Source organism: Rhamphochromis longiceps, linkage group LG2, assembly GCF_057381845.1.
Source record: "Rhamphochromis longiceps isolate RC_006_pf linkage group LG2, R_longiceps_female_GT1.1, whole genome shotgun sequence".
Classification (NCBI taxonomy): domain Eukaryota; kingdom Metazoa; phylum Chordata; class Actinopteri; order Cichliformes; family Cichlidae; genus Rhamphochromis; species Rhamphochromis longiceps.
In genome coordinates this window covers 36691882-36719195 of record NC_140558.1, presented here as the reverse complement: position 1 = coordinate 36719195, position 27314 = coordinate 36691882, and the positions used below count along the sequence as shown (strand labels likewise).

The 27314-nt window shown below is 39.7% G+C and overlaps 1 protein-coding gene across 7 annotated transcripts in view; it reads right to left on the bottom strand.

Moving 5' to 3' along the window:
- Positions 1 to 27314, bottom strand: part of mid2 (midline 2) — a 168308-nt gene that overhangs the window by 16200 nt on the left and 124794 nt on the right. For all 7 annotated transcript variants that reach the window (XM_085426289.1, XM_085426282.1, XM_085426307.1 and 4 more), the window contains 5 exons: positions 25777 to 25884; positions 18667 to 18815; positions 17451 to 17578; positions 15947 to 16090; positions 8126 to 8287 (listed from right to left, as the gene is read on the bottom strand). In XM_085426289.1, coding sequence (XP_085282415.1) covers positions 8126 to 8287; positions 15947 to 16090; positions 17451 to 17578; positions 18667 to 18815; positions 25777 to 25884 — 691 coding nt within the window. The remainder of the gene's footprint in view (positions 1 to 8125; positions 8288 to 15946; positions 16091 to 17450; positions 17579 to 18666; positions 18816 to 25776; positions 25885 to 27314) is intronic.

Here is a 27314-nt window from a genome sequence, read left to right as displayed (position 1 = left end):
TCACAGGGCCAACACACAGAGACAAACAACCATTCGCACCCACATTCACACCTATGGGCAATTTTGACTGCTCAAATAACCCTTCTCCACTATAATAACCTATCCCCACTAACAGCATGTCTTCGGACTGTGGGAGGAAGCCGGAGTACCCAGGGAGGACCCACGCGAACACGGGGAGAACACAGAAACTCCACACAAAAAGCCCCCGGCCTGATGGTGGAATTGAACACAGGACCTTATTTCTGTGCAACAACAGTGCTAACCATCGTGCCACCATGCCGCCGATTTAAACGAAAGTTTAAAATGTATTTCTTCACCTGTTAACAAACTAAAAATCTCCCACTTTCATCTAAAAATGATAAGACAGAATGACTGAACTGAAAATGAGAAACTGAAAAATTTCACAAAGCCTGGAGCACTTTTGCTCAAGACCCCTTTGAAAAGTTGAAAGAAACTAGAAGAAAAATATGGAGACATGAGGAGTGGCTCAAGACTTCTGCGCAGTACTGTACATGCACATGCCCCTCTTAGCATCATGCTTAATTCATATGTTATTCAAAAAGCTGTGAGTTACTTCACATGTTGGCTGCGAGCATCCCACAGCAAAGTGATACTTCCATATGCTCCAGCGTTAGTGCCACTGTTCACTTTCAGGCACTCGAGGTTTAGCTTTTATTAGACTGACCTCAAAAGCCAGTGAAAGCTCTAGGACATGATTTTAAACGTTGTCTCAATCAAGCCAACCTGAATTTCAAAAGGATGAAAACATTTAAAGATTGAACACTTGAGATGGGTAGTATATATATAAAAAAAAGAAAAGATAGAAATCTCTGTTGCAGAAAATGAGCAGGTGTCTTATTTTACTCCTTTTTAATTGTAAAATGTTGTTGAGTAGCTTCAAGATGCTGGCTTCAGGCGGAAATGTGGACTGGACTACAGAGAGCTGTTGGTAAGATGAAAGATGAAAATTTTTTTAGCTCCTAATGAGATCACATGAAGCAGTTTATATGCTTTTAAACATCTCCCACCGGAGCCACAAAATGATTTATACAGTACGCAAATACTATTTATTTATTTTTACATACTTTTATGCCATAGTAGTGTAGTAAAACTGGTGAAATGCTCCTTTATTATTCCTGGATTCCACCACAATACATCCTAAATTTTCAAGATTCCCGAAAAACAATTTAACATAATAATCCAACTTCTTGAATATCTTTTAATACGAAGAAGACTTTAAAACAAATGTTTAAAGTATTTGGTGCTAATACCTGTAGGGCTGCCCAGTGTTAAGACTGAAAGGTGTATCATCTTTAAAAAAAAAAGAAAAAAAAAAGGATAAGCATGACCTCTGAGATTATTTGACAGATGGCATAAAGATTGAAAAATAGACTCCAGACGAGGCGATCATATGCCATAGCCAGGGGTAACAGAGGCCAGCGTGCCAAGAAAGGGGTTAGAGAGGGACACAAAAGTGGAACATGAAAAGTTTGAGGCCACAACAAGCTGTTGCATAACAAAAAAAGACCTTAACAAACGGAAAAAAACAACAAAGGCCATGTCGAATTCCTTCACTTTATTTTAACACGATCAGCTCCCATAAAATGTCTTTTAGAATTTGTGATGGTAATTGGTGTAATATATTAAGCATTTCCTTATGCATTCAGTGCTTTGCATTAAATTGCAATTTGTGTCCTCTGAGGTCAAATAAGACGAGTTTATTCAGTTTATTTGCTTGCGATTAAGTCAACATCTGTGCTTATTAGGAAACTTGTTCACATTTAGTTAGGCTCTCTGAGTCTGTGTACCATATTTGTTAGTTTCAGTTCATAAAATTTAAATTGTTATAATTATTAAAACTATTAATATCTTCGGGAATTCACCTTGTTTTGAGGTTTGAGAGTTGCTGCAATCCCAAATATGATCTGCAGCAATTTAAGGAGTCATGTTGTTGAAAAGGCAGGATTGTGATGCATGACTTTATAGTATCTGGTAGTGCTACATGTCAAAATGCTCTTTGCTTGCAACCCTCTGCCTGAAATATGATGAGCTTAGGTTAAAAGCCCCCAGATCCTCTCATCCTAAAATACTGAGACAGCTAAACCTTCCAATCTAGTCACAGACAAAAAAGAGACTTCAAGTGCAAGTTCTGAGCTCAAAAAGCTTGCTACTTGAGCCCACAGAGCAGCAGTCAGAAGGAAAAAACTCTAATAAGCTTGTCAAAGTGAGATATCTGTGATCGGTTTTGTTGTGACCCATTTTAATCCAAAATCACTATTCGACTTCACCAGAACAGATGAGTGAGGCTCTGTAATCTCAATACCAATTCTTCTGCCAAAAATAAAGTGGGAGAGGAGAGGGAGAATGAGGGACAAAAACATGTGAAGAGGCTGACACAAACACAGGTGTCATAATGAAAACCACAAAACCTCAATCATGGATAAAAATATTAATGTTTTTTGTTATTTTGATGGCTTGTCTAAACCATTACAGCAGAACGAAATGCTGGTTGCCAATCACCGACTCAGAATCTCAACCACTGTTGGCTGTGGGTGGACAAGCTTCTTTCCCCTGATAGCACAGGCTGCCAGAGGAGAGGAAGAATGACAGCATGGGGGTAGAGGGGGAGAGAGAAAATCATTCAATATTGCACTAAACTACAGCTTTAGCCTATGTAGTGCATTATACTAATGCATATGATATACTTTGTCGTGTGCTATCTTGCACTACGCTGTAGTGGCAAATATGTATGGTAATAGGCAGTGGACAGAGATTTCGTTTATGTGTGGGTGGGTCTGACTGTTTCTTACATGAGAGCTCATGGTGACTTACTATTCTGTTCATACGGTTAAGAGTATACATATATCTATATAATATACATAATGCATTTGACCTCAGTTTATTAGTAAAGCCAGGCATGATTCTCTTTAATGTCAACCATAAAACCAGTATTTACTACATATATCACAACTTTTTATGTAGTCAGTACACTATTGTTTAAATATAGGTATTTTAAAATTATTCACTATGTGTAGTACAGTATAGTTTAGACTGTGATTTTAGCTCACTGGTAGGTGTTTGCTAGGCAACATGATGCATAATGAAAAAATTAGATGTTGTCGCAAAATAAAAATGATTTCCTGAGGTGGTATTTGTGTATGCACATTATATTTGGGTCTTTTTAGTTTATTGGGAGGTTGCTAGGCAACAAGATCACATCATATCTCAATGTCACTGCTGTGAAATAAAAATCCTTGTATGCTTTTATAAGTCGTCGAAAGTGCATAAACTCAAAACTCAACAAGTGGATTGTTTTAGCCTGTTGGTAAGTGGTTGCTAGGCAACACGCTTGATGTTGTAGTTTCTGATATAGATGAGAACCTTCAGGGAGCCTTGCTCAACTCCTGATCATGCAGGAAGAGTTGACAAACAAACAGAGATTTCATGTATTATAAAAAGATTACTGTAAACTGTCAATAGACAATCTCTGACCATATCATGTCAATAAAGCTTTACTGAACTGAAATAAACTGGGAAATTTCCAGATGGCAGTATCTCATACAGTGGAAAAAAGGATATGCTGGTGAGGAGGGTGATAGTGCTTTCTAGAAGCCTGCTAAGACGAATACTTAATACTAAAATATGTTAAATCAGTGACATAAAGTAAAAAAGGTTCAAACCTTAACTATGCCTATATATTCCAAGTGTATCCTGATGACAGTTAATCCTAAAAACCACTCCCGGCATAGGCTGAAATGAGCTGGCATATCAGCTGCATTTTTGCTTCACTGCACTTCGGCTGCAATTTTAGACTGATTTTAAAATTTTATTGAGCACCCCTGGGGCACATCCTAAATTAGCGATATCGCTGAGGTTTTAACTTATTATATGCCACAGCTGAACCTGATGAATATTCCCGCAAAATAGACTGTGGGTGATGTGACTTTGTAGATACAGCCATGACGTCTCTTTTACTGTTTTTAAAAGAGGAATGTTAAGAATGATTCATCTTTGAGTTGAACTAGTGATAAATTATGATGATACCCTGCAATATTCATCATGGTTGTTGTCAAGCAGCACTAACATATTACCTTATCACTTGATATGGGAGCCTCTAGAGGGGACTTAAATTTGACATTCATTGTAGCTTGCAGTGCAACCAAGAAGCCCCACATTACAGAGAGGTTGGTGCTGTAAGACTTCAGCAAAGGAAAAAATAGTCACAGAATCCATCAATAAATCCAGACTGCTGGAGAACACTGAATCAGATCTAGGTGTAAAACTAAACAAGACTGTCAGTACACAAAATTATTATCTGGAATAAATGTTTAGACCACTCACAATAATCACTCAAAATCAGCAGGAACCACACAGAAACAGCTACTTACAAACTACGGATAGTGGTTTATTTTAAAATACAAATAAATAACCTCTGTGGTGTTTGTCACTAGTTTTGTCACTGGACCTGGTGTAGTGTACTGACAAGTAAATGTTAACAATGTCTATTTAGTGTAGGGCTGAACGATATATCGCATTTGCGATAATATCGCGACATGATCAAGTGCAATTTTCTAACCGCAAAGGCTGCGATTATACTCTGGACATGTCCAAATTCATGGGCTGCATCCTCCTGAGGCCGCATTTGTAGACCGATTACGTCACAGCGACGCGCCGAAGGCTGTCCAAATTCGTAGACTCCTCCGAATGTAGCCGACAAATGCGTCCTCCTTTTCCCCGAATTTGAAGGATGGGTCGGGTGTGTCCTTCGTGGCCTACCATATCCCAGAAGTCATAGCGCGGCCCAGCCAAACTCCAGTTTCCAGCAATGGCGGCCGCTACTAAGTTTTAAAATTACTCATACTAATCTTTCTGGGTCACAAAATAAACTTTTAACATATTTTCAGGCGAGAAAGTAGTTGTGTAAACATCAAATATCTGCTCGGTTTATCAAGATATCCCATATTTGCAAAAGTGCTTCGACGTTTTCAGAGGCGTCTGCTACCCACCAGCTCGACAGCTAGCCGGGAGCTCGAGGGTTACTGATGCGGCCGAGAACGGCACAACTCCCGGCACATCATTTTCAGATCACCGCGGACTTTCGCTGCTCGGGTTAAACGTAATATATAAGTCACTTAGACAACCTAAAAATGTTATTGTTGGGCTTTTTTCAGTGTTTTGTTTGTTCGTGAGTAAATCGGTTTGGCTGAGATTAAAGTTATTAGATTAGATAAAATAAAACTTTATTAATCCCCCGGGTGGGTTCCTCCTTGGTTTTCACACAGCTGACTAAACGTCAAACAGAAAACTTATTAAACAGAAGTATGAGACAGTCGAGAATTTACGCCAGTGTCTGGTTATATTTTAGATAGCAAGAAGCAGACGGCCGAGTTTATTAAACTCCACCGAGACAGCGGTGACGCTAATCAGAACTAGACCGTCCAATTTCACGCCTTTAAATTTTAAAGGCGTGTTTGTGTGTGTGTTTATACAATTGCTATTATGTTTGCACTTTATGTGTAATGTTACTGACTGCAGAGATCAGTAAGATGTGTGTATTTTTTATTTATTAGTTTTATTTATTTAATATTATTTTTTAATTGAATGACAGTCTAGTAGTTCACAGATGTCAAAAAACTGAGTGTGGTAAAGCCACAGATTTTGTTTATGTATATTTCTGCAATCTGCACATTGTACTGACTTTCATTTTAATGTTTACACCAGGGTTCCTTGTCAGCACTTTATGCTCAGATGTTTGTAAGCTAAAAATAAACTATTGTGTATGTTCAAATATACTGTTGTGATTGAAGAAGTTAAATAAAAATGTCAGTCATCAATTCATGCATCACCTCATGTCATCATAACAGAGGTCTGTCTTCCAGGAAAGAACAGTTTAAAATTAATGTAATATAGTATTGGCCATACTATATGATGTATTGCTTGTCTTTGTTTAATAATACAGAAGACAAAGACCTTAAAAAATAATCGCATATCGCATCGCAATCGCAATATTGGGGCAAAAAATCGCAATTAGATTATTTTCCATAATCGTTCAGCCCTAATTTAGTGGCATAGACTTGATCCAGTGTGGTCAGTAAACAACACATTCTGTTGTGGCCATGCATTGTTAAAATGTGGTCACAATTTAATTATGTTCCCATGCAATTCTAACCAGTGACCACATCATAATGTTTGGCAAGGCAATATTTTTCCCCCATGTCCCAAAGGAGTTAAGCATTTTTAAGACTATTCTATCTCTTCAAGTTGACTCTAACCTTACATGCCCCAAAGAGTATCAGTGGTTTTATGAAGTTTATTTGCTCACATTTAGCTAACCTTAAAAACTGCATTTTTTTTACTAGCTTGTACTGTTACAGGGAAAAAGAAGCATGTTAAAGCAATGGAAAATAGTTCAAGTCTGAGGCGAGCTTTGACAGCAGCAATCTCTACCTCAGGGAGAAAACAGGAGAAAAGAAACAAAAGAGAAACAACGAAGAATCTGAAGGACGACAATTAAACAGTCTTGTAAAAACAGTGGAAATTTCTCCAAGCAGGAAAAACAACTGCTGTGTACGCGGTAAGAACAAAACGAGTACATTTATAGAAGAAGGGAGGATGCCATATCAGTTCTGCGACAGACTGGCGACAGAGGTGCTGGTGCTCAGAGTACTGCAGGTTTAATCCCTGTAACATTTGCAGTGGTAAAAATAAGTTGTACTGTTGCACAACTCACTGTAATCTGACAGGTGTGTAGGAGAGGAAAAACGTGGAAAAGCTCTCTCGTGTACAGTTTACTTAATTCAGCTACTTGTACACCTTAATGTGTGTCAAAGCACAGAATACTTGTCAAGGGTCTTGCTACCAAAAGTACTGTATGTACATACTTCAAAAAGTAAGTATGCACATACTTGTAACTTAAATACACACTTTTTGGTGGGGAGAGGGTGATAACAGTAAACCTACGCTGACAAAAAGTGGCTAAAATGTGATAAGTAAACATTACAATTCTATCTTCTATGTACGAACCATTCAGGATGTGAACTCTATAAGCTAAAATAAGTGTGTGAGGATTCCTTACCCATATCCCAGTATACTTTTAATCTTACCATCACACTATTTGTGGTGTTATTACTAGAGCATTATCCATGTAGGATACTTTTTGTGTCATTTTGCAGAATTTGTAGTGGTATTGTGCTGATGGACGATGTAGTCAGAGATTAATTTTAGATCTTACGATAATCATCATAGCGTATGTATATATGAAGTCTGTATGTACAGCCAACAAGTCGCTACTGACCAAGGAAGGTATGAAGCATTTTCCAGGCTCCTTCTATTCCGAGCACAATTAAGCTAGGTGACTCATATACATGTACACGTACAGTCATAAAGCCATAATTTTCCATTTTTACAGTGTTTACAATTTCTTGAAATTGATGGCGTCAACACACCAAAAGGTAACGATATTACCAACATGTTGTATTGTTGATATAATATGGTTTTCTGAGGTCTGCAAACCATTAAATTCTGTCTATATTTACATTTTGCACAGTACCAACTTTTTTGAAATTGCACTTGTAAGAATATCGTAATATCAAATGTCTACTCAAGAAATGTCCAAACACATTTTTGACATAAATACTTTTTGTTGAAAAATTGTCAACTTTTTGATTCTCCACATCAGAGAATGATGAAAGCCTACCTTCTGGAAATATGCCTTTAAATTTTTTTACATTATACTTTTTGTTTTTTCTTTAACTGTTCATACATTTAGACTAAAATTATTCAGTGAAGATTGCATGGCCTACAGTGAATTGCTTTGAGTGTGAGTGAGTGATTGTGACAGAAATACATTAGGCACTGCTGGCACTCTTGCTGCTTTCTCCTTTCATGTATGCATATACAATGTAATAATCTAAACTAGCTCTGAATCAGCAGCAAATCTGCCACTCACTTGTAAATCAAAGACAATCCTTTGGGAAAAACACTCAGTCGTGACAACATTATGTTGCACATATGATACAGAGAGAGATGCAAACTTTTAGCTGTATTAAATATCCAAACCCAAATAACACGGCTTGTAAATATTCATGAAAAGGCTGGCAGAAGTGTAACATGTGCCTTCACTTACTGTTGGTTTTGAGGCGGGCTGGCTCACTGTTGCGACTTCCTGCTTGGTTGATAGCCTTGACGAAGAAGATATAACGGGTGCCACTCTGCAAGCCGTGCACCGTGTAGTGGTTCTGCTTGATGTTAGGTACGATCATCCAGCTGTCTGCAGAGTTGTACAAGCCTGGCAGAGCCACAGAGACACACACAAGTACACACAGCATTAGTAACAAGGTTATGTTGCCACTTTTAAGGTAAGCAGAGTTAGTGTGTCCTGCTAAGAACCTTTTTTTTCCAGTGATGTTCAAAAGAGTAAAATCTGTTCTCAATTCCGACCAGAGGAGGGTTATTTTTCCTCAAAGCCCCCAAGTGAGTCATCCCCACCCAAATAAGGAGCTCAGAGACCACACGGCTCTCCATGTTATGCAACATTTATGTCTACATACTAATCCATCCCATTACAGTACTTTTACATCAGGTTTAGCATGACAAACTCCCCTGAGGCAATATTGTGCGTTCACTAAGCTAAAACTATAAGCCATTACGAACAAGGTACTCTCAATATAAATCTCTGAAGTAAGCGCCTCAAGGCAAAAGACTGTCATTTCCATACAATGTTCAAATGTATGGAAACACAGGCAGTAACAGCATGACCCTATTTGGTGGGCACTTTGATTTAAAGCAGCTTGCAGTATAGAGTTGGTAATGCCAGTTAAGCTGTGCAGTCAACTGCTTCTAAACACAGTCTTCTCAGTCTCTGAGATGTAGCCGACTGTGAAAGATAAAAAAAGGAAATGTTGGCTGTGAGCTAAAGAGTTGATCGCCCACAATGGGGAGCTCCTTTGGCTTTACTCTAGCGTGAAATAACTGGATTGATTTAACACATTAAAATCACTGTTATCGCACAATTACCTGACCTACCACTCTCGTGGTAATCAAGGTATGTTTCCTGATTTCAAAGATGAAATAGGCAACTTTGAACACAAGGTGAGATTTATGCAGCTGCTTTGGAGGATTTTAGGGGAGGATTGCTGATTTATGCAAAATGGATATTGCAAAACATGCCAAGTTTGGAGCTGCTGTGCTTACGCTTTATGCATGAACATTGCGTGACATGTTATATTGCGTACCTTTTCCAAAGGCTATCATACAGGACGTGGAAAAAACAGAAACCCAAAAACTGATCACTCTTTCATGGTCTTGTGAACAACACGAGTGTATTAATAACGCCGATAGCTAAAATGAAATGAATGAACTGACAGCATGAATAATAAAACCAAGATGTGCCAACTGGAGACTATACAGAAATTCTATTTTATGGGCAAACATTTTAGAGGCAGTTTATACAAAGAACTGTGAAATTACGAACACATCCAAAAAACAACGACAAAAAACCCCCAAAAGCCATTGCCAAAACCAACAAAGCATCTTGTTTAGTAGAACCACAGCTGAGCCTAACATTTGTAGAGTTGAAAGTAGAATAACCACCCTTTTCATTGTCTCATCCTTCCTCCCAAAGCAAAATTACAAGGAAATAAAAAACACGGAAAGGGAGAGAGTTCTCTGGGCCATGCTTACCTTGTCCCATCTGGTGAGGATGCATTGTGAATTATTGAGTAAGATGGAAACAGCATGCATAAGTAATGGCTGAGAGTCTGCTTGTAAATATAAATACTTCACAGGACGCAAATAAGGCCTTTAAAAGTGAGGTGCCTTTAAGAATGAATGAGGGGAGAGGACTCTTAAGGCTGGAGTGGGAGTTGGGGCTACATTTTTTACACAAGCTTTTCTAAGACAAAGAAAGCACAAGCGACACGTCTTCCTTTAATATGACAGAACCTAATTTACACCTTTACACCAGGTACACGATCCATTTTACATGCAAATGTGTTTTATTTCATCCTAGACATCAAGAGCTTGTGTATGTATATGTACAGTATGTCTGTGCATCTGTTTGTGTCGCCGTTTTCTCGGAAGCAGGCAGACGAGAAGGGAAGAGCAACATGAAATATCTGGGGAACGGAATAGGGTTTGTCTTTGATGATGCAATATAAAGTTAATGGTGACAGCGTGTGTCTCACTGTGTCCTTGCATGGGTATGTCTTAGTCCTCTGTTCATATCTTATAAAACAGCCCTATACGTGTGTGTATGTGCGTGTGTGCTCATCTTACTTTACTTGTACAGGTTAATATTGTCTGACTGGCCTTCAACAGTGACTGAAATCTCATCGCCATTTACTCTTAATGTATTATATCGCTTCTAAGACTGATCTGGTGTGGATCAATCTCAGAACTGTTCCCTATTGAGATGCACAAAGCGCAATTTTTTACCCCTGCACTTTGGGCTTCCCTTGCGCCCACTGTGAATCTGCTTCTCACCTGTGATAATCATTTTAATATTTCACCACAGGCAATGTTTACGAGCACACATGAATAACAGGTGGCGGAGGGAGACAGCAGGCAGATATTGCTAGCGCGATTACCAGGCAGGCCTCCCAGAAACACAGTACAAACCGGCGACAGGAACGGGGAAAGTGGCTGATGTCATGCGGAGATGGAAGCAGAGGGAAAGAAGGAAATTACTACTCCCAAACAAAGCGGATGCTGCATTTCTTTTTAGGCAAGTGTAATTGTGGTAGATATTATTCATATCGCAAAGAAAGTGTATTAGGAAATACAGCTACTTGTTTTTGTACTCATAATTAGCTATTAATACCACTCTCCTGTACACACAGATGATAGAGCCAAGGTGTAAAAGGCTTTGCATAAAGACTAGAAAAAACTAAGCTGGCTCTATCCTAAGGTACTAACTACCTATTTTCTAAGAAGACAGATATTTATTTACACTATTAAAAAGCAAAGCAGCATTATGTGGAATATGAGGACCCACCCCAACAGGTCGCGGCAGATGGCCACCCCTCCACGAGCCTGGTTCTGCCGGACGTTTCTACCTGTTAAAAGGGAGTTTTTCATACTATTATTGGATTTTTCTCTGTATGTATTATTGTAGGGTCTAATATATATAGCACCTTGAGGTGACTGTTGTTGTGATTTGGCGCTATATAAATAAAACTGAATTGAATTATACTAAATGTATATCTGTAAAAAGATCATTTATGGCAAATCTATTATGACCTTTTATGCTGTTTTACCCATGTTCTGTAGCCCTGAACCTTTCCTGACACTGCCCAAGCTGTACATAAGAACCGGTAATTAAATGTTTTTACGTGCGTCTGTGAGAATAAAGCAAGTAACTGTTCTGTGATTTCACAGCATGCCAACGAGTGTTGCGTGTTCTGCCTCTGGCATGCACGGCGTCACTTGAAGCATTAAGAGTTGCTGATGGGTGCTATATGTGAGAACAGGCAACGGCAATGTCCCGACTTGATTCTCTCAATATTTTCCAAGGTGTTATGACATTAGAAGGTTGTAGTATATAATGAAAAAGGATAAAATAAAATAGTGTACAACTAAGTGTGTTTAAGAGCCTCAACAGAAATGCACAGACAAGCCTCAAAATGATAATGCAGACTTTCACAGTCAAATCTGGTTGAAAATCAAGATGGAAAAACAAATATTTATGAGGAAGTAAATGTGTAACTGGATAATCCATGATGCCAGTTGGCAGATGGCACCCGCATTCGTCAACAGCACTAGACACAACAACTTTCAGAGGGCCACAGGTAGCAGCCACACACAAGATGGTATTTGGTTTCACTTGCTGATTCTATTTTCTGCCGCTTTGCTTGGATGATCCTGCAAAGGCAGGGTTCACAAGGCACCACAACCCCACTTCTCCTCCTCATGGGAAGGCCAAGTCTGAAGATGTGGCCAGGCGAGAAAAAGGAGAGAGACAAGATGGCACTCAAGTGGGAGCATTTAGCCACTTGGAAAGTTAGAGAAAAATACTATGGTAAAAACTCAAGTGGCAAACTGGGCTAAATGAATTTCTCCATTTCTCAGTTTCTCCTACGAATCTCTAAGGACTCTGTGGCAGCACACGGCTGAATATCTGAGTCACTCAGTCTATCATAGCTGAAATGTATCCTGATGTTTCAAATGGCTAGAGCACTTAAGTTGCATGGTTAGATGGAGAAATGTCAGGCCACATAGAGGAGAAGAGAGAAGAGGAGATGAAAAGATTAGAGAGGCACAGGTGTTTGTGTGTGTATTTGTGTGCGTATGTGCTTGAATGTGCACGATTATGTACATTAATCACATCCTTCTCATATCAGTAAGTGGTTTTCACCTCCCCTATGTACCCATTATCCACTCTGATTTTCACCAGTCCATCCGTTTGTTTTCTCCTTGGCAGTGGCCTTTCTTTCACTTCATTTACGTCGCGATAGCCATTCGGTTATAATGCTGATTAGAAAACAAAAGCTAGATGGAGACAAATGCATAAAATCCCATTTAGGAATATTATGTTTGTGTCATTCTACGGTATAATATATATATTTCTGCATTTAAATGTCAAAAAACTGAATACTGCTCACTTGAATACTAACATGTTTTAAATAACATTCAAACCCCCTTAAAATACACATTTATATTTAATGTAATGGTGCCTCAAATTTTAGTCATTTGCTAGTAGCATTATAACAAGTCAGTCACAGAGCTAATGATTAGAAACTAATTAGAAAATAAAACAATAAGCATAATTTCTGCCTGTGTCCCAATATGTAGATTTTTACTGTCAATAGTGTCATAATTTATCACTGCATCATTTTACTGCCATGCTGTCTTTTGCTATAAAGACATTTGAATATGTGCACTTAAATTGCCCAATAATGTTATGAAGGGAAAGACCGTGTTTAAGTGTAAAAACCTGAAAAGGACGACAGCCTGTTTGACTTTAAAGGATTCAAAAAGATTCAGAAGAAGAAGAAGAAAAAGAAGACCTGTGCTCTGAGTCCTGGTTCCTAAATGAGAGAAGTGACCCAGAAGTAGCTGTGTGGTGACCAAATGAAACAAATACTAAGAAAAGTAGCTTCATTGCTTCCTTTATTACCTCCTTTAGCAGAGGATGCACTGGATCATCTTTAATTGAAGGAGAGGAAACGATGCATCATCTCAATGTTCATGAACACACTTATCAAAATTGAGAAAGTGGTGCAGATCAGCTAAATGTTAAAAGTAAGTACATGTTCTATTGCATACCATAACCTACTGATGTACTTTGAGTTTTTAAAAACATCCTTTTAAATGCACTGGTGAACTATGACTGTGTCGCTGCTGTAATAAAAATCTGCTGCTTGTCAAAAAGTCGTATGAAGTCTTGCATGTTCTTGCATGAAGAATGCACGCTCTCAAGATAATGAGCTTGATCAAAATGTGTTTAATTTTCTTTAAAACTCAGTTTGCATTGGTAACGTCCATTGCTGTATTGCTGGGATTGTTATGGATGGATGAAGGGAATTTTATTTGGGTCCTTTCCAAGGAGCTGGAAAGGAGTTGCGCTCCTCAGCAGGAAAATAAATTTTATTCCACTTTATTGGCTAAGCAGGTCAAATTAGTGTGCTTGCAGGGTGATCTACTAATAGCGTGCTACTTACAAAGATGCAGCCAGTTCATTTTGATAATAACTACCATTCTGCCAAGAGCAGCGCAACTTAGCGGCTCAAAAACCAGCAGTCCTGATGAGGAAGCATGTAATCTGCTAACCTAAATAATACAGTCTGAGCACGGGTCTTAAGTATGCGTTTCTCACTGATAACGGCACGGCAATTCAGATTACTGAGAGGAGGCAAAAGGAGAATCAATATGTTTTTGATACAAGGGTTAATTCTTCTGATAGAAATTGATGTTGCCTGTTTGTGGTGCTGCAGGTTGAGAGTCAGCTGGAGACGTGAGTTGTTATAAAGTATTCCAGTGTATAGACCTGAAATCTGTGTGATGTGTAGAAGAAGACCAAATATTATCTGTCATCAGATCCAGAGCCCTCCATTTGTTAATGAAGATAGTGTTAAAGTACCATATACAGAAATGTGTGCATTGCTTTTTTTTGGTACCTTTATTATTCAGGAGCAGAATTATTTAGGGCTTGGCTCTAAACATTCAGGGTGAGGACCGGCCGTAAAAGTCCAGCCTTTGTAATAAAGATGTTTTTCATTAGTTTTTCTCGCCTATTTGGCCATCTTCTCAACATTGTTACTGCAAGTGCGGCCCGATACTCTGTGCACCACATTTTAAATCCTCACCAATTCTCCTACACACCTGTCATTGAGCCTTTACTTGATCTCATGATGTTTTTAGATGAGGTCAAGAAAAAGCTGCCAGGAAAAGAAGGTAATATTTCAGATTTTAATACTAGAATTAGGAGCCTGCTGAGTCAGCCACGTGACGGTGATAGTGGATTGAAATTTGCTCTGAAAACTAAGCATTTGCTCTTATAAACTGCAGTATGATCTCTGTTCTATTATAAAACACCTCTAGTAATTGCAATTCATATCTAACGGGAAAAGCACTGAAAGCAAAACACTTTCATCATGGTCGTGTTTAGTTAGATTAAATCTGTTTGATTCTTGCCGACTTTGATCTGCTAGCAGAATAAATGTTTGGGAAATATCACAAGTACATTGTACTGTTACAGCCCTGAAATAAAAAATATGGTACTCATACAGGGATTGGGGTACTGAGGATTAATGGGGAAGGTTAAAACTGTGAAGCTATGATCTTCAGTTTTTGTGTCTGCTGAGTTTTCACACTGCTTAAAAAATATGTGATTCTCTCTCAGGCATCCCCTTGTGTTACAGTATGCACTGTATGGCCTATTTTATAATGAGTACTCTTGATAACTCAGCTCCATCTCTCTAAAAATACAAGTATGGAAAACAAAAAAGACAAAAAAAAAAAATCCAGGTTATCCAACACAGCTGGTATAAAATATTGAACATATCAAAATAAGACTAAGTAATGCTGAAATGATTGCAGTGCTTTGTTTCTTGAACCCGAAGAGAGGTCAGTGAAAATGGTTTGCTTAGTGCTTCTGTGTAGATAGATGTACATTTTATATATATTTTATGATAAAAACTAGACGATTCTTATAATACCACAACAGCAGCAGGGTCACACAATTCCAGGCTACAAACACGGGCTGTAATTGAGGATGCAACTAAATGGAGAAGAAATTAGAGCTGGTGGCTAGGCAACAGCAAAAGGAAGGAAGTGCAACAGAATGAACAGCCTGAGCAGAAGCAGTCCGTGAAAGTATCGTGCAGTCAGTGGTCCATAGAACTGCAGTCGAAGAGAAGTTGTCAAAGTCAAGTGAAGTGCATCATGCACAGTGCATGAAAAGAAACGCATAAACAATGGGAGGGCTATGTGACAGCCAGTGGCACCAGATTCATTTCAGATGTGGGGGACTAGTAAAAAGTCAGCCAATAAAATTGATTTAAAACTATTGCAGCATGTCAGCTGTCCCCTCTCATCCGAAAAATGGTTGGGGGAGAAAGTAACTGTGGATGGTTCTACGTGAGAGAATGCAAAAATCCATGGGACTCCTAAAGTTTTGCTCAGTTTCAGTTAGCATCCATTCATCCATAATCTCCACTTAATTCAGGGTGGTTGGAAGGCAGGGTAGACCCCGGACATGTCACTAATCTGTCACAGGGCTAACACAGACAACCAATTTAGGATCATCAAATAACCTAACCCCACTTCGTTCTGTGGGAGGAAGCTGGAATATCCAGGGGGAGCCCACAGAGACGTGAGGAGAACACTGAAACCTGGAACATGGTGGATTTGAACCTAGGACCTTGTTACTGTGAGACAGCATCATGTCCAATGAGTTTGCTCTGCCTTGTTCTTTACTCTTCCCCTCTATTGAGTGTGTGTTACTCACTGATGAAGTTTGTTTGGCCTGTGTAGATCGTGTACTGCAGCTCATAGGAGGTGACGCTGAACTCGTCCTCAGACGTCCAGTGAACAGTGATGGTGTCGTGGGAGGCGGTGCACAGCTCGTCTCTTATAGATGGAGGGTTGGGAGCTACGTGTGGAGGAAACAAGAACACGATCAAATAAAATAAATGTTAGAAAGCGTCATCAAGTCATTTTGTCTTAATTCTCAGAAATATAATACGTCTCAACAGCTGCATAAACTTTTTACTACTTGAATTTGACACTAAGTGGACACGAGGTAATTGTCTTTCTAAAGGGGAGTTTTGTGTGTTCATAACGTCTTTCAGACATTTGTTTTCATTTATCTGAGGGCATATGAATGTGTTGGCTTTGTGTCAGAATGAAAACCCCGGTCACTTTTGTAAAGATCGTGATCACACCCTTTCTTGGTCTGACCTATTAATATTTAGGCAGCCCATTCAACGTGGAGAAGTCTGAATAGCATGGAGCCATATAGCACACAAACGAACACAACTTCTGAACAGGTGTGAGCCTGTGTTTTGTTTTGGCCAATGAAGACTTTAATTAAAGAGAGGGTGTTGACATCCAAAAACAGATGGCATATGAGATCAGGGTTCACAAAGATCAAAGTACAAGATAACAATGTATGAGGAAATAGAGCAGAGTTAGAAAAGCTTCCTTTGTGCTTTTTTGTCCAACACAATCTTAGATAATTTATACTTTGTAACTGTCATAGAAAGCATGAGCATTTGTTGAGTTAATCTGCTGCTCCTTAAGGCCAGATGACTTTTCTGTCTGAAAGGAAGACAGCTGAGGTGCCACGAAAAGCAATAAAGTCAACAGAGGTTAAGGTTTTGAAAGAACCATAAAATAACATTACTCTCTTCCCTCAGGAAAAGATAGGTTTGTGTATTTTGGTTTCAGTTGCCGTCCAAATGTGAAAATCAAAGTCTGATAACTCGCATTTGTGAGTTACAGAATGTCAAACAGGACAAACGTGTGTTTTTATCCTGTCTTCCTCCCCTCACCCCTAACCAGTCACGCCAGATTGCTGCCCCTACCTGAGCGTGGCTCTGCAGGAGGTTTCTTCCTGTTAAAAGGGAGTTTTTCCTTCCTAATTTCACCAAAGCACTTGCTTATAGGGGGGGGGGGGGGGGGGGGGGGGGGTCATGTGATTGTTTGGGTTTTTGCTGTTTTCTTTGTATTGTATTTCTTTGTAGGGTCTTTACCTTACAATGTAAAGTACCTTGAGGTGACTGCTGTTTTGATTTGGAACTATATAAATAAAATTGAATTGAATAAGTCAGCAAAGTTGTGTTTTCCATGTCTGAAAAGGGCTTATGTGACAAGGCTGGATAGTTTTCTTAACTTATAGAGAACAGTTTTGTTCTTTGAAACAGTGAATCAAAAAAACAAAAACAAAACCAAGACAGCAGCAGGACGACTGTTAACATATCTACTGCAGATTTGACAGGATGTGAATTTACCTGTTAGGTAATCTAGTCCTTCCAGAATCTTCTTCTCTCGGGAGAAGTCAAGAGCAAAGTTGTCAAACGCCTCGTTCAAGTTGACATCTGGGATGAGCACCTGCGAGGAGGCCGTGGCCATTGCAACCCTTTTGAGTTGTCAGGACACGGGGGCGAGCAAAGTAAATGGTAGAGAAGGAGGGATGAGAGGTCCGATGAGGTGACGAGGAAAAGAGGGATGGAGCAGGAAAAGATGGGAGGTGATGAAGAGATGGAAAAATAAGAGCAGAGAAGTGAGGTGAGATGGCAAGAGGAGAGAGGTGGTAGACATTATTAGTGACACGGAAAAGGGCAAGAGAGGGGAAAAAATTTAAAAGAATACAAACATGAAATTCATAGTCTCAGAATAAATGTCTACATCCAATCCAACTCAGAATGTCTGCCTTGGTGTTGTCAAAACACACTCAAAGCAGACATGCACTGACAGACTTACTCTACAGTCTCTACAGCTTTGTGGAAACCTGTGCCTACTTCTGCTTTGAGCATCAGTGAGCTGTCTGTGGCAGGAGCCAGCCAGAACCACAGTGCTGGCAGGGTTACACAGCAGTGCAGAGTGGAGGACAGATCAGCACTAGTCCTTAAGACTTCAGTTCCTCAGTAAAGAGAAACCAGTCAGTCAATAAAGCGCACGGCCAGGTGGTTGAAAGAAAAGTGGAGCCGAGGCCAAATAAAAGATAGTGTGCTAGCCGTGGCTTTTGCAAAGGTCTTTGTGAAAGAGACAGAGCAAAATATCTACAGGAGGAGGACGACGAAGGAATTAGGGTATTACAGAAGTGCGAGGGTTGAAAGGAAAACTGCAGAGCTGGCCCTTAAATGATAGATGATTTTCAACAGAGGCCTGACATTGATCGCAAGAGCCAAAGACTTTTGATAAAATGCTGATTTCACCAGCAGCCCCTTCAAGTGGATTTCACAGAGGTAAAAATCGAAAACTCATTGTAGGGCAGAGGTTTGGATTTAAAGAGTCAAAGACTTATTGCCAAATACTCTGACAACTATCATGCAGCCTGCTACAAGATGACACAACTCCACACGGAAAAAGCGAGACAAAAACCCCAGTCAGGATGACTTGTCAAAAGCCTCCCACTTGTCTGGACTATTAATAGCTATAATGAAGTGAAATTAGCATATTGTTGCAACAGGCAGGTGGTATAAGTCGGTGCGCCGCTCCACCTACCTTTCGGCGACATTTCTGGCAGTCTGAAGGAAGCGGGCGTGGTCGTTCTCCTTCAAGCTCTGCTCAGCCTGTGTGATCAGGGCACTGGAGCGCTCCAAACACTGGCGACAATTTGCAATCTGCTGAGCCAACTTGCGCAGTTTCATCACCTGGAACAAACAAAGCACACGTTGCCACGTTACGACACACGCGGTTCGTTTTCATTTGCACACTGTGAGCCTTGAAGGAATACATCGCCCTTCTCGATAACTCGACTTTTAAATTTTTCATTTAGCTAAGAGAACGCAGACGACATTGCCAGCACCTGTTCTAGTAAAACATTCGACATTCTTTTACTATGCGGGAATCTTGACACGTACTCTATGTCTCTAATCCCCATCTCCAAAACTTAGACAAAAGTAGTTCACTGGTGTTATTGATCTTCTATGTTCATCTTCTGGGACTGAAAATAACTTTCTATTTGCTCAGGGCAACTTGTGTGCCTTCCACTGCAAAAATTCAGGAAAAAAGGATCTCAAAACTCTCTCTATATCCAAAAAAAAAGAAAAAAAGAGAAAAAAGAGCCCTCCTCTGCACTCCAATAATTTCAGTTTGGTGGATTTTTTTAATTCATTTTGACAGTAACTAAAAAAAGCCAATTGTGCTTTGCTTCCCACATCGGCACACATTATTGACACAAAGACAGCACTCTCTCAGATGATTTTTGCTCGGTGAACTTTCCATATTGCAGAGTTAACTGAAGTTTTATAACCAAAGAAAAACAGACGCAGATATTCAAACACATACGACCGAGCGTGATCAAATGTTATATCCACAGAAGAATCTGAACGTGCAGAAGCAATTAGCAGATGACATTAGAGTTTATGATTAAGGATGTTTATCTACTCACAAAAAACAATAAAACTATGGAGTCCACACAGAAACGCAGTCATAGACACAGTTATCTGAGACATGCACCAACAGGAAAAAGGAGAAAAAGAAGTAGAGGGCCTGAGTTTAAGTGAGCCCATTGGATCTATGCTCACATTGACCTTAATATCATGTTGCACAATCAAAGGGCAGATAGTTCTAGGTCACTGGATGAGGGGCACCAGTCTGTGCATACATACCCATGTTTAAAAACTGTGAAACGAGGCCTGACAGGAAATGGATGAGACACTACTGGCTGTAAAAGTCACAGTTCTTTCCCTCCTACCTTACCAAACAAAAGAGACATCGAGCTCGTCTTTTAAGCACCTTGTAAGCGCATCTACTGTGCATTCACGTGGTGCGCATGATTCAAATGTAGCAGCGCAGACAAACAGGAAACTGCTGATTTTGGACCGCATAATAATTTGCTTCATTTTCATCACAAAGCATCATGCTGTGCGAATCAAGTCAGGTCACGTTGTCGGGTCAGGATTCAGACACAAGCACGGTTTGTAAAGTCCTTTTCACTGTAATTTGTTAGCGTGTGTGCTTTAATGTCATTTCCCACCGAGCAAAAGGAAAACCACGATGAGCAAATTTGAAATGAAAGTAATCTGTTTATCTTTATTGCTGCTCATATCCTGATCCTGGAAATGAACTTAGTTTGATGTAAAAAACCAAAACAAACCGAAACAAAGGGTCTTTGTGAGCGCTGAGACTGCCAGCAAGAGGCAACTGTAGAATTCAATACCGGCTTTAGCGTGGAGTGTTGTTAAATGATTAAATAAATCATCTGTGAATCTAAAGGCAAAGAATGAAGTTAAGTCTCTTAATGCACTGAACGCATCATAATTTCAGGCTAAGGCTAATTTGAATCTCTAACACTATCCATCCATCCATCCATCCATTCGCTTCCGCTTATCCTTTTCAGGGTCGCGGGGGGCGCTGGAGCCTATCCCAGCTGTCATGGGGCGAAAGGCGGGGTACACCCTGGACAGGTCGCCAGTCTGTCGCAGGGCTAACATATAGGGACAGACAACCATTCACACTCACTCCTAGTGACAATTTGGATTAATCAATTAACCTATCCCCACAAGCTGCATGTCTTTGGACGGTGGGAGGAAGCCGGAGTACCCGGAGAGAACCCACGCAAACACGGGGAGAACATGCAAACTCCACACAGAAAGACCCCGGCCTGATGGTGGAATTGAACTCAGGACCTTCTTGCTGTGCGGCAACAGTGCTAACCACCGTGCCACCGTGCTGCTCTCTAACACTAAACAAAACTAAAGTTCACATGGCTAAAAGGTCACCATCAAAAGTTTTCATGGAATCTAAAGTCCACTTTCCTTCTCGCTGCTGGAAAAGCTGCTGCTGCTGCTTTAGAAGTCTCGTTAAGCTGGAGTCTTAATGGAGTTTTCAACTGACATCTCAGCTGCACTTGCACTAAGTCCGCCATAATCTCTTGTCACTAAAAATGACATTTGAGCAGGTTGTTGACTGCAAAGAGAGGAGAAGCGAGAGGAGGTTTAAAGGATGAATTGTTATTTGGCAACATAGGCCGCAAACAACAATTTTAGAGATGATTACTTCTCTCCTGCAAAATAATGGACAATATGGCACGGTCTGAGTGTGTGTTCGTGTGTGTGTCTCTTACTTTGTGCGAAGCCTACAGTTCGTGATTTAAAGCTGAAATTGAACCTTCTAATATAATTTTAATACTTATGAGGTGATGCTACAATATTTAAAGTTGGTTTTTTTTTATCATTTTACTGAGTCAAAACTTTTTCAGAGGCTGAATTTTCTTAAAGTGCAATCATAGATATGAAAACAAAGCAATGTGTTATTAATGGCTTGTAAAAATAATATGTTTTCTCTCACTCCAGTTGATTGAAAAACATATTTTTGTAGCCAACATTTAGCAGTGGCATAATGGTTAAATTACTAAATAGTCTTCTGTAGGTATTTTGGCAGCTACAGCTATAATCCCCTGGTGGCCATTAAAACAAATTCATCAGTCTTTCATACTGTTTATCATTGAAAGTAGATGAAACCAGGATATGACTGCATACAAAAAGACAGAATCTCAACAACAGATAAATCCAGCTGATGCTGTGGGAATATATGTCATCTGTAAGTCATGGTAGCATGAAGCGCTATTTTACAAGTAATGACCAGCCATCAGTCACTAGATTTTGGATGTGGATCCTTAAAGTTTTACAGCCTTGATTTGCTTTTAAAGAAATAGAATAAACAAAACCACAGCACTGAAAACAGGCCAAAGCCAAAGGCTTTGTAAGGTCGACCATCCATCCTGACCTGGCTCTGAGAGACAAATGTTATATTTGCACATTCACAAGAGGCACTTGTCACATAAACACAGAGACAGGTTGTTTAAGTGGTGCCAACAACAGTAATGCTGTTGTTTTTATGATGAGTCCCTACCAGGCATAAGCTTTTAAAATGAAGTTCAAATGACCCATGAGATCGTTAAAAAAAAATTGTGTTAAAAAAAAGCTAGTATGTAACACTAAAAGAGTTTTGCATTGTTAATCCTTGGAGTTTGAACAGTTTTCAAGAAAAGATAACGGAAAAGCGGCAGAATAGATGCTTGGAAGACAGGAAGTCATATGACAAAAACACACAAACAGAAACCCGGCCGTGGGAATAGTCTGGTTTTTTTGTTGTTTTTTATTATGTGCGTGTGTGTGAGCTGGGAGAGATTAAGTATGACTGCTGAGTCTCCTCTGCAAGATACAGACCTCATTATGAAGAAGTAAGAGAGAGAATGGGAGCACCTTGCTCACCATGATCAAGCCTGTATAATCCGGTTATTCTGTTGCAGAGTCACCTCTGAACACTTTCCTTTATGAGACTGTCCTCAACAGGAAGCCATCTCAGTACTTTGCTCATAAAATGTATAATATGAGCCGTGTTTTTGTAGCAATGTCGCTGTGTAAAATATCAATATTCATCTTATCCTTTGCTCTCTTCTACACATTTGAATTAGTCAAGGCGCATTTGATTCATCTTCCTTGACTTTTCAAAGTGATGCATACGGGCTTCCTACATTTGACCGCTGTACCTTCAGCTGGAGAGCCTTTTACAGGCACAGACTCTCAGGAGAACAAACCTTGCTCTTTGTCTGCATTCATTGTCGACACACTCCTCTGTCTCACACACACACAAACCTATTTTAGTCTTTGTGTTAACTGTTGGGAAATTTCTCTATGAAGCTCCTCTGCCACCTTGGATCCTTCACAAGCACTTAAAATTTCACCTCTGGAAGGGTTATTCATGGTCAGAGACGGGACAACCACCCATATACACATGGGCATGAGTACACACACACACATGCACACACACGCACACACAGAGCCAAATGTGTATCTGTCTGTGCAGTTAGTTGTGGACTTTCTAAAACAGCAGCAGGAGGTTCAGAACAGTCTTTCCTGCCATTTTAAATTCTTTCCTCACGCATTCATGTTGACTGCCTAAATATGAGGAGAGACTGTTATTGCTCTCTTTTTTTTTAATCCTCCGTGCTTTTCATTTCTCGTAAAGCCTGCATGTGGTGTATATTTGGGTAAACAAGCAGACAACCACACAAATATATTCTGTCCACGGCATCGTTGCTTTCATATTCATTCGCTTCTGCAAAGTGATGGTGGGTCGGGCTTATTGCCTTACTTTAGATGGCAAGGTGACACAAGTTTTTGAAATATGAACTGCTGAAAACTGAATGAAACGATGTAATATGAATTCACCGAAGTCATCATCTCTCTCTTCTAAGTGCCAGTAATCACTGTTTTTGTTTATGCACGCTGAATAAAAATGCGTCTAATCTTGGACTGATTCAGTTAATGACACACGCAGAAGATCGTCCATCTATAACTCGTTTTGGTTGTACGGTACACTTAAGCTGGGCATACACTGTGCGATTTTTTTCAGTCGTGTTATTCAGCTTCTGCTCAAACTGTACGATTGACTTGCAGGGGTTAGAAGTTCGTAGGTCACGATGCAGGGTCTCACACTATACGGCCCGATGCTCTGATGCGACCCGAGTGCTCAAACTGTGCGTCCATAAAAATGAAGGTAATCTGTCGCTCGCTCTCCCTCTCTGTCTTTCACTCACACAGACACACCACCGCCATCAACTTTGCTAAATTGCTAATGAAAAACACTGATCAGGCAGCTGTGATTGAGCAGCAGTGTAAATCCAACTATTTTTACGGTTGTTGTGGTTGTGATGATTTTGTGAGGCCACATGGAAAAGGCTCGGATGAGCTATCCAAAGCTCATCCGAGCTTTCCAAAATTCTACAAGTGCCTCCATCGCTTGCGTCCAGATCACATGCTGTACTGCCGTACTACTCCGTCTTTTTCACTGACGTTTATGTGTTTGCACGTGCGCAGTGTGAGAAGCTGCGGTGACACCCTCACGACGGTCGTGACTACCAAGCGATTGATGATCGGGAGCTGGTCGTGAGGTGTTAATCGCTTCTCGTTACCCCACGTATACTACACGATGCACGACGCACGATGAAGGCCAAAATCGGGCCGATCACCAAAACGGTTGCACGACTGAAAAATCGGCTCAAAATGGGCCAAAAATCGCACAGTGTAAGCCCAGCTTTAGAGATACGCTTATACACCGCCTGGGGTTCCTTAACAACTCCCAGCAACATCATTTACAACAAAAGATCTTGTTTAGTTTTTTTTTATTAGGAAAATATACATTCTGCCTGCCTCAGCAGACATTCAGTTAATTAACTATAGATCTTATCTCAGGAGTTTAAACAATATTCAGCTTTACACTCAACAGTAACTAAAAATACAACATCTGGATGATAATCTTGCTCTGACTGATTAAATCTATTGGGACCTGTTGTGGTCATTTACATTTCTTTTCAATTCTTGGACTCTGCAACTGTGGCTATGCATGATTCACAGTTCAAAATAATCCATATTTATCTTAAGTTATCTTATACTAGGCCTTGGTGCAGCCCCTCAGTTCCTCGAGTGTCTCCCTTTAATGTCACAAGCCCTTTAAACTCTTGTGATTTCTTGTGACTGTGTGCAGTGAACATGCAGTCTCGTTAACTCTGAAGTGAAGAGTCAGGGTTAGCTTATTAAATACATTTTGGAAAGCCAGAAATCTGTTGCTGTCTACATATACTGAAATTCATATTAACTACTTACACTCGTAGTCCAGTCAGAACCTCATAGATGTAAAACATATATTGAAAATTTACTCTAAATAAGTGAATATTGTAGTTCTTTCAGGACAGCAGTTTAACTGCAAAATGGGATAGATGCTCAGGAATCTTGTTATTATATATAACCAGATTACAGTCACTTGGCAACCAGTTGAGTCAAGTTCCCTATCGTAAAGAGACACATTCCAGGATGAGTTACGCTCATTGGCACAGACTGACTCAGACTGATTACAATATCATGGCAACCTCTCTGAATTTCTAAATTAGACAGCGATTATTTGCAAACCTTGACCAATCTGAGAGTAACTGCAGTCAGTCTAAGTTGGGCCGTGAGTGTTTGGAGGCAGGTTGCCTTTCTTGAGGTGACCTGGGCAATTGCTTTGTGATGAAACGTGGTCGCCAAGAGATTGAAGGTATTGCACGCTCATCCGCTGGTAACTTCAACTACTTGCATTCAGGAAAAAAAATTCCAATAGTTGATTATGTTAATTTGGCTACGCCTAGAAATTCTGTCCATAAAAATTATGAACAGAATCGGTGACAAAGGGCAGCCGCGGCGTAGCCCATCACCCACCAGGATCGAGTCCGACTTATTGCCGGCTGTACGGACCAAGCTCTTGCAACGGTCGTATAAGGACTGAATGGCCTGTAGCATGTTCATCTGGATTTAGCATTTTCAGTGGGAGAAATGTTTTGTCACTCATCCAAGTGACTTCCTTCCTTCATGATTTCTTCAGATAAGTGAAGAAGTCATTTGGATGAGTGACTTTTTATTTATTTTTTATTAACTTACAGGGAACCATAGTAGGTTCCCTGTAAGTTAATAAAAAGCCAATATTGTTGTCTGTTAGCTTTGTTTTTTTGTGTCTTAAAGGTTAAAAAAAAATCAGTCAGTGCCACATTTGTGATTGTACCTGAATTTGAATATTTCAGACTGCACTTAAAAGACGCTTAAAAAAATTTAGTTGAATATAATACTTTACCTTGGATTCTTTGATCTTCACGGCGATGACCTGTTTTCTCTGGCGAATGATCTCCACCAGCTCATCACACTCCTCTACCAGCTTAGCTTCATGCATGGCTGTGTTCACCTGAAGAGAAGCAAACACACAACTTAAGAAACCCTCACAGCCTCACTTTAAAGTCAAACTGTATATTCACTGACTTGCTCAGGTTCAATGTATCTTATATTTTGCTTTTGGTGTCTGATATCAAAAATGTGTCTGCACATTTTTTTTTCTTCCTCGTTCACATGCTCTCGTTGGGAACTTTGTAAGACTTTCGGAGTGGCAGGAAGGATCATTTGCATCATCGCATACAGAGCACGTCCTATAGTTTTCCATTTCATTAAGAATTCTGCACACCAGGAAAAGTGCCTTAAGCAACGTGCACCTGGATTAAAAATAACTTGTGAAGAACAAAACAAGGAAAAGTGATTTCCAACTCATCAGCTGTCACTGGGAAGATCATAAATCAATATATTAGGTACACGAATCCAAGGTTAAACAAAACAATTCATAAATACACATAAATATGGCAAACTAATTGGTCAGCCAATTAGGGGGCATTGCAGGTAGTGAGAAACCGACATTTTAATGTACACTGTAGATGGAATTTATTATTCATTCGCCAAAAATGTTCTTGTCCTTGCTGGAGCCCATCTCTCCTAATAAAAAGGGTTACTGTGCAGTTGGATTTGAAACACTGTTTTATACTTGTATGCAGCATGAATTTATTACAAAAATGGTGCATTAAATGATTAGAGTTACACTATTTAAAAAAACATGTTTATTTAACTCAGAAAAAGCCAAGGTGGATTATTTGAAAACTCAAAGGCACCCAGAAAAGGTCTGTGGAGACAATAATTAAATCACTCATAGAAAATGCTCACACCAAGCCAATTTAATAGATTCTGTGATTGTTTCAGGACCAAAGTCACCAAGGCAACTCTTCATCAGTTCACCATTTCACGCCAGCACTAAATGAACATCCATCTTCAAATTTGTGTGTGTGGGTGGGTGAGGGTTTTTTTTGGAGACACTAAGGGTGTTTGCTGAATTTCAACAATGAACCACTATTAAGCAGTTTGCTCATTATGAAATATGCATACAATTACTGCAAAAGCTTTAGAACCACTTAGGGCAGGGTTTTAGATCATAAAAAAAGATACTCCAACTTCACTGTTGAACCAAAAAAGAGAAGAGAAAATCTAAATGGCAATTTGTCAAGTGAGTGGGTTGTGATTTCTGATTCATGAGCAAACAAAGGTACAAAAAAAGAGACAGAAATGACATCTATACTTCCAACCTTAACTGTGTCAGGGTTTCTGGGTCGTTGACCCAGTATTTTCAGTTCACGTTCACTGTTTATCTACTGCCTGTTCCACTTCCTGTTTTATTGTGTTAGCCTTGGTCTGTGTGCATTATGTTCAGTCCTCTTCCCATTTATCATTAGTTCATTATGTTCAGCTGTTCACTCACCTGTCTCCAATCGTTGTCATTGTTAGTCATGTATTTAAGCC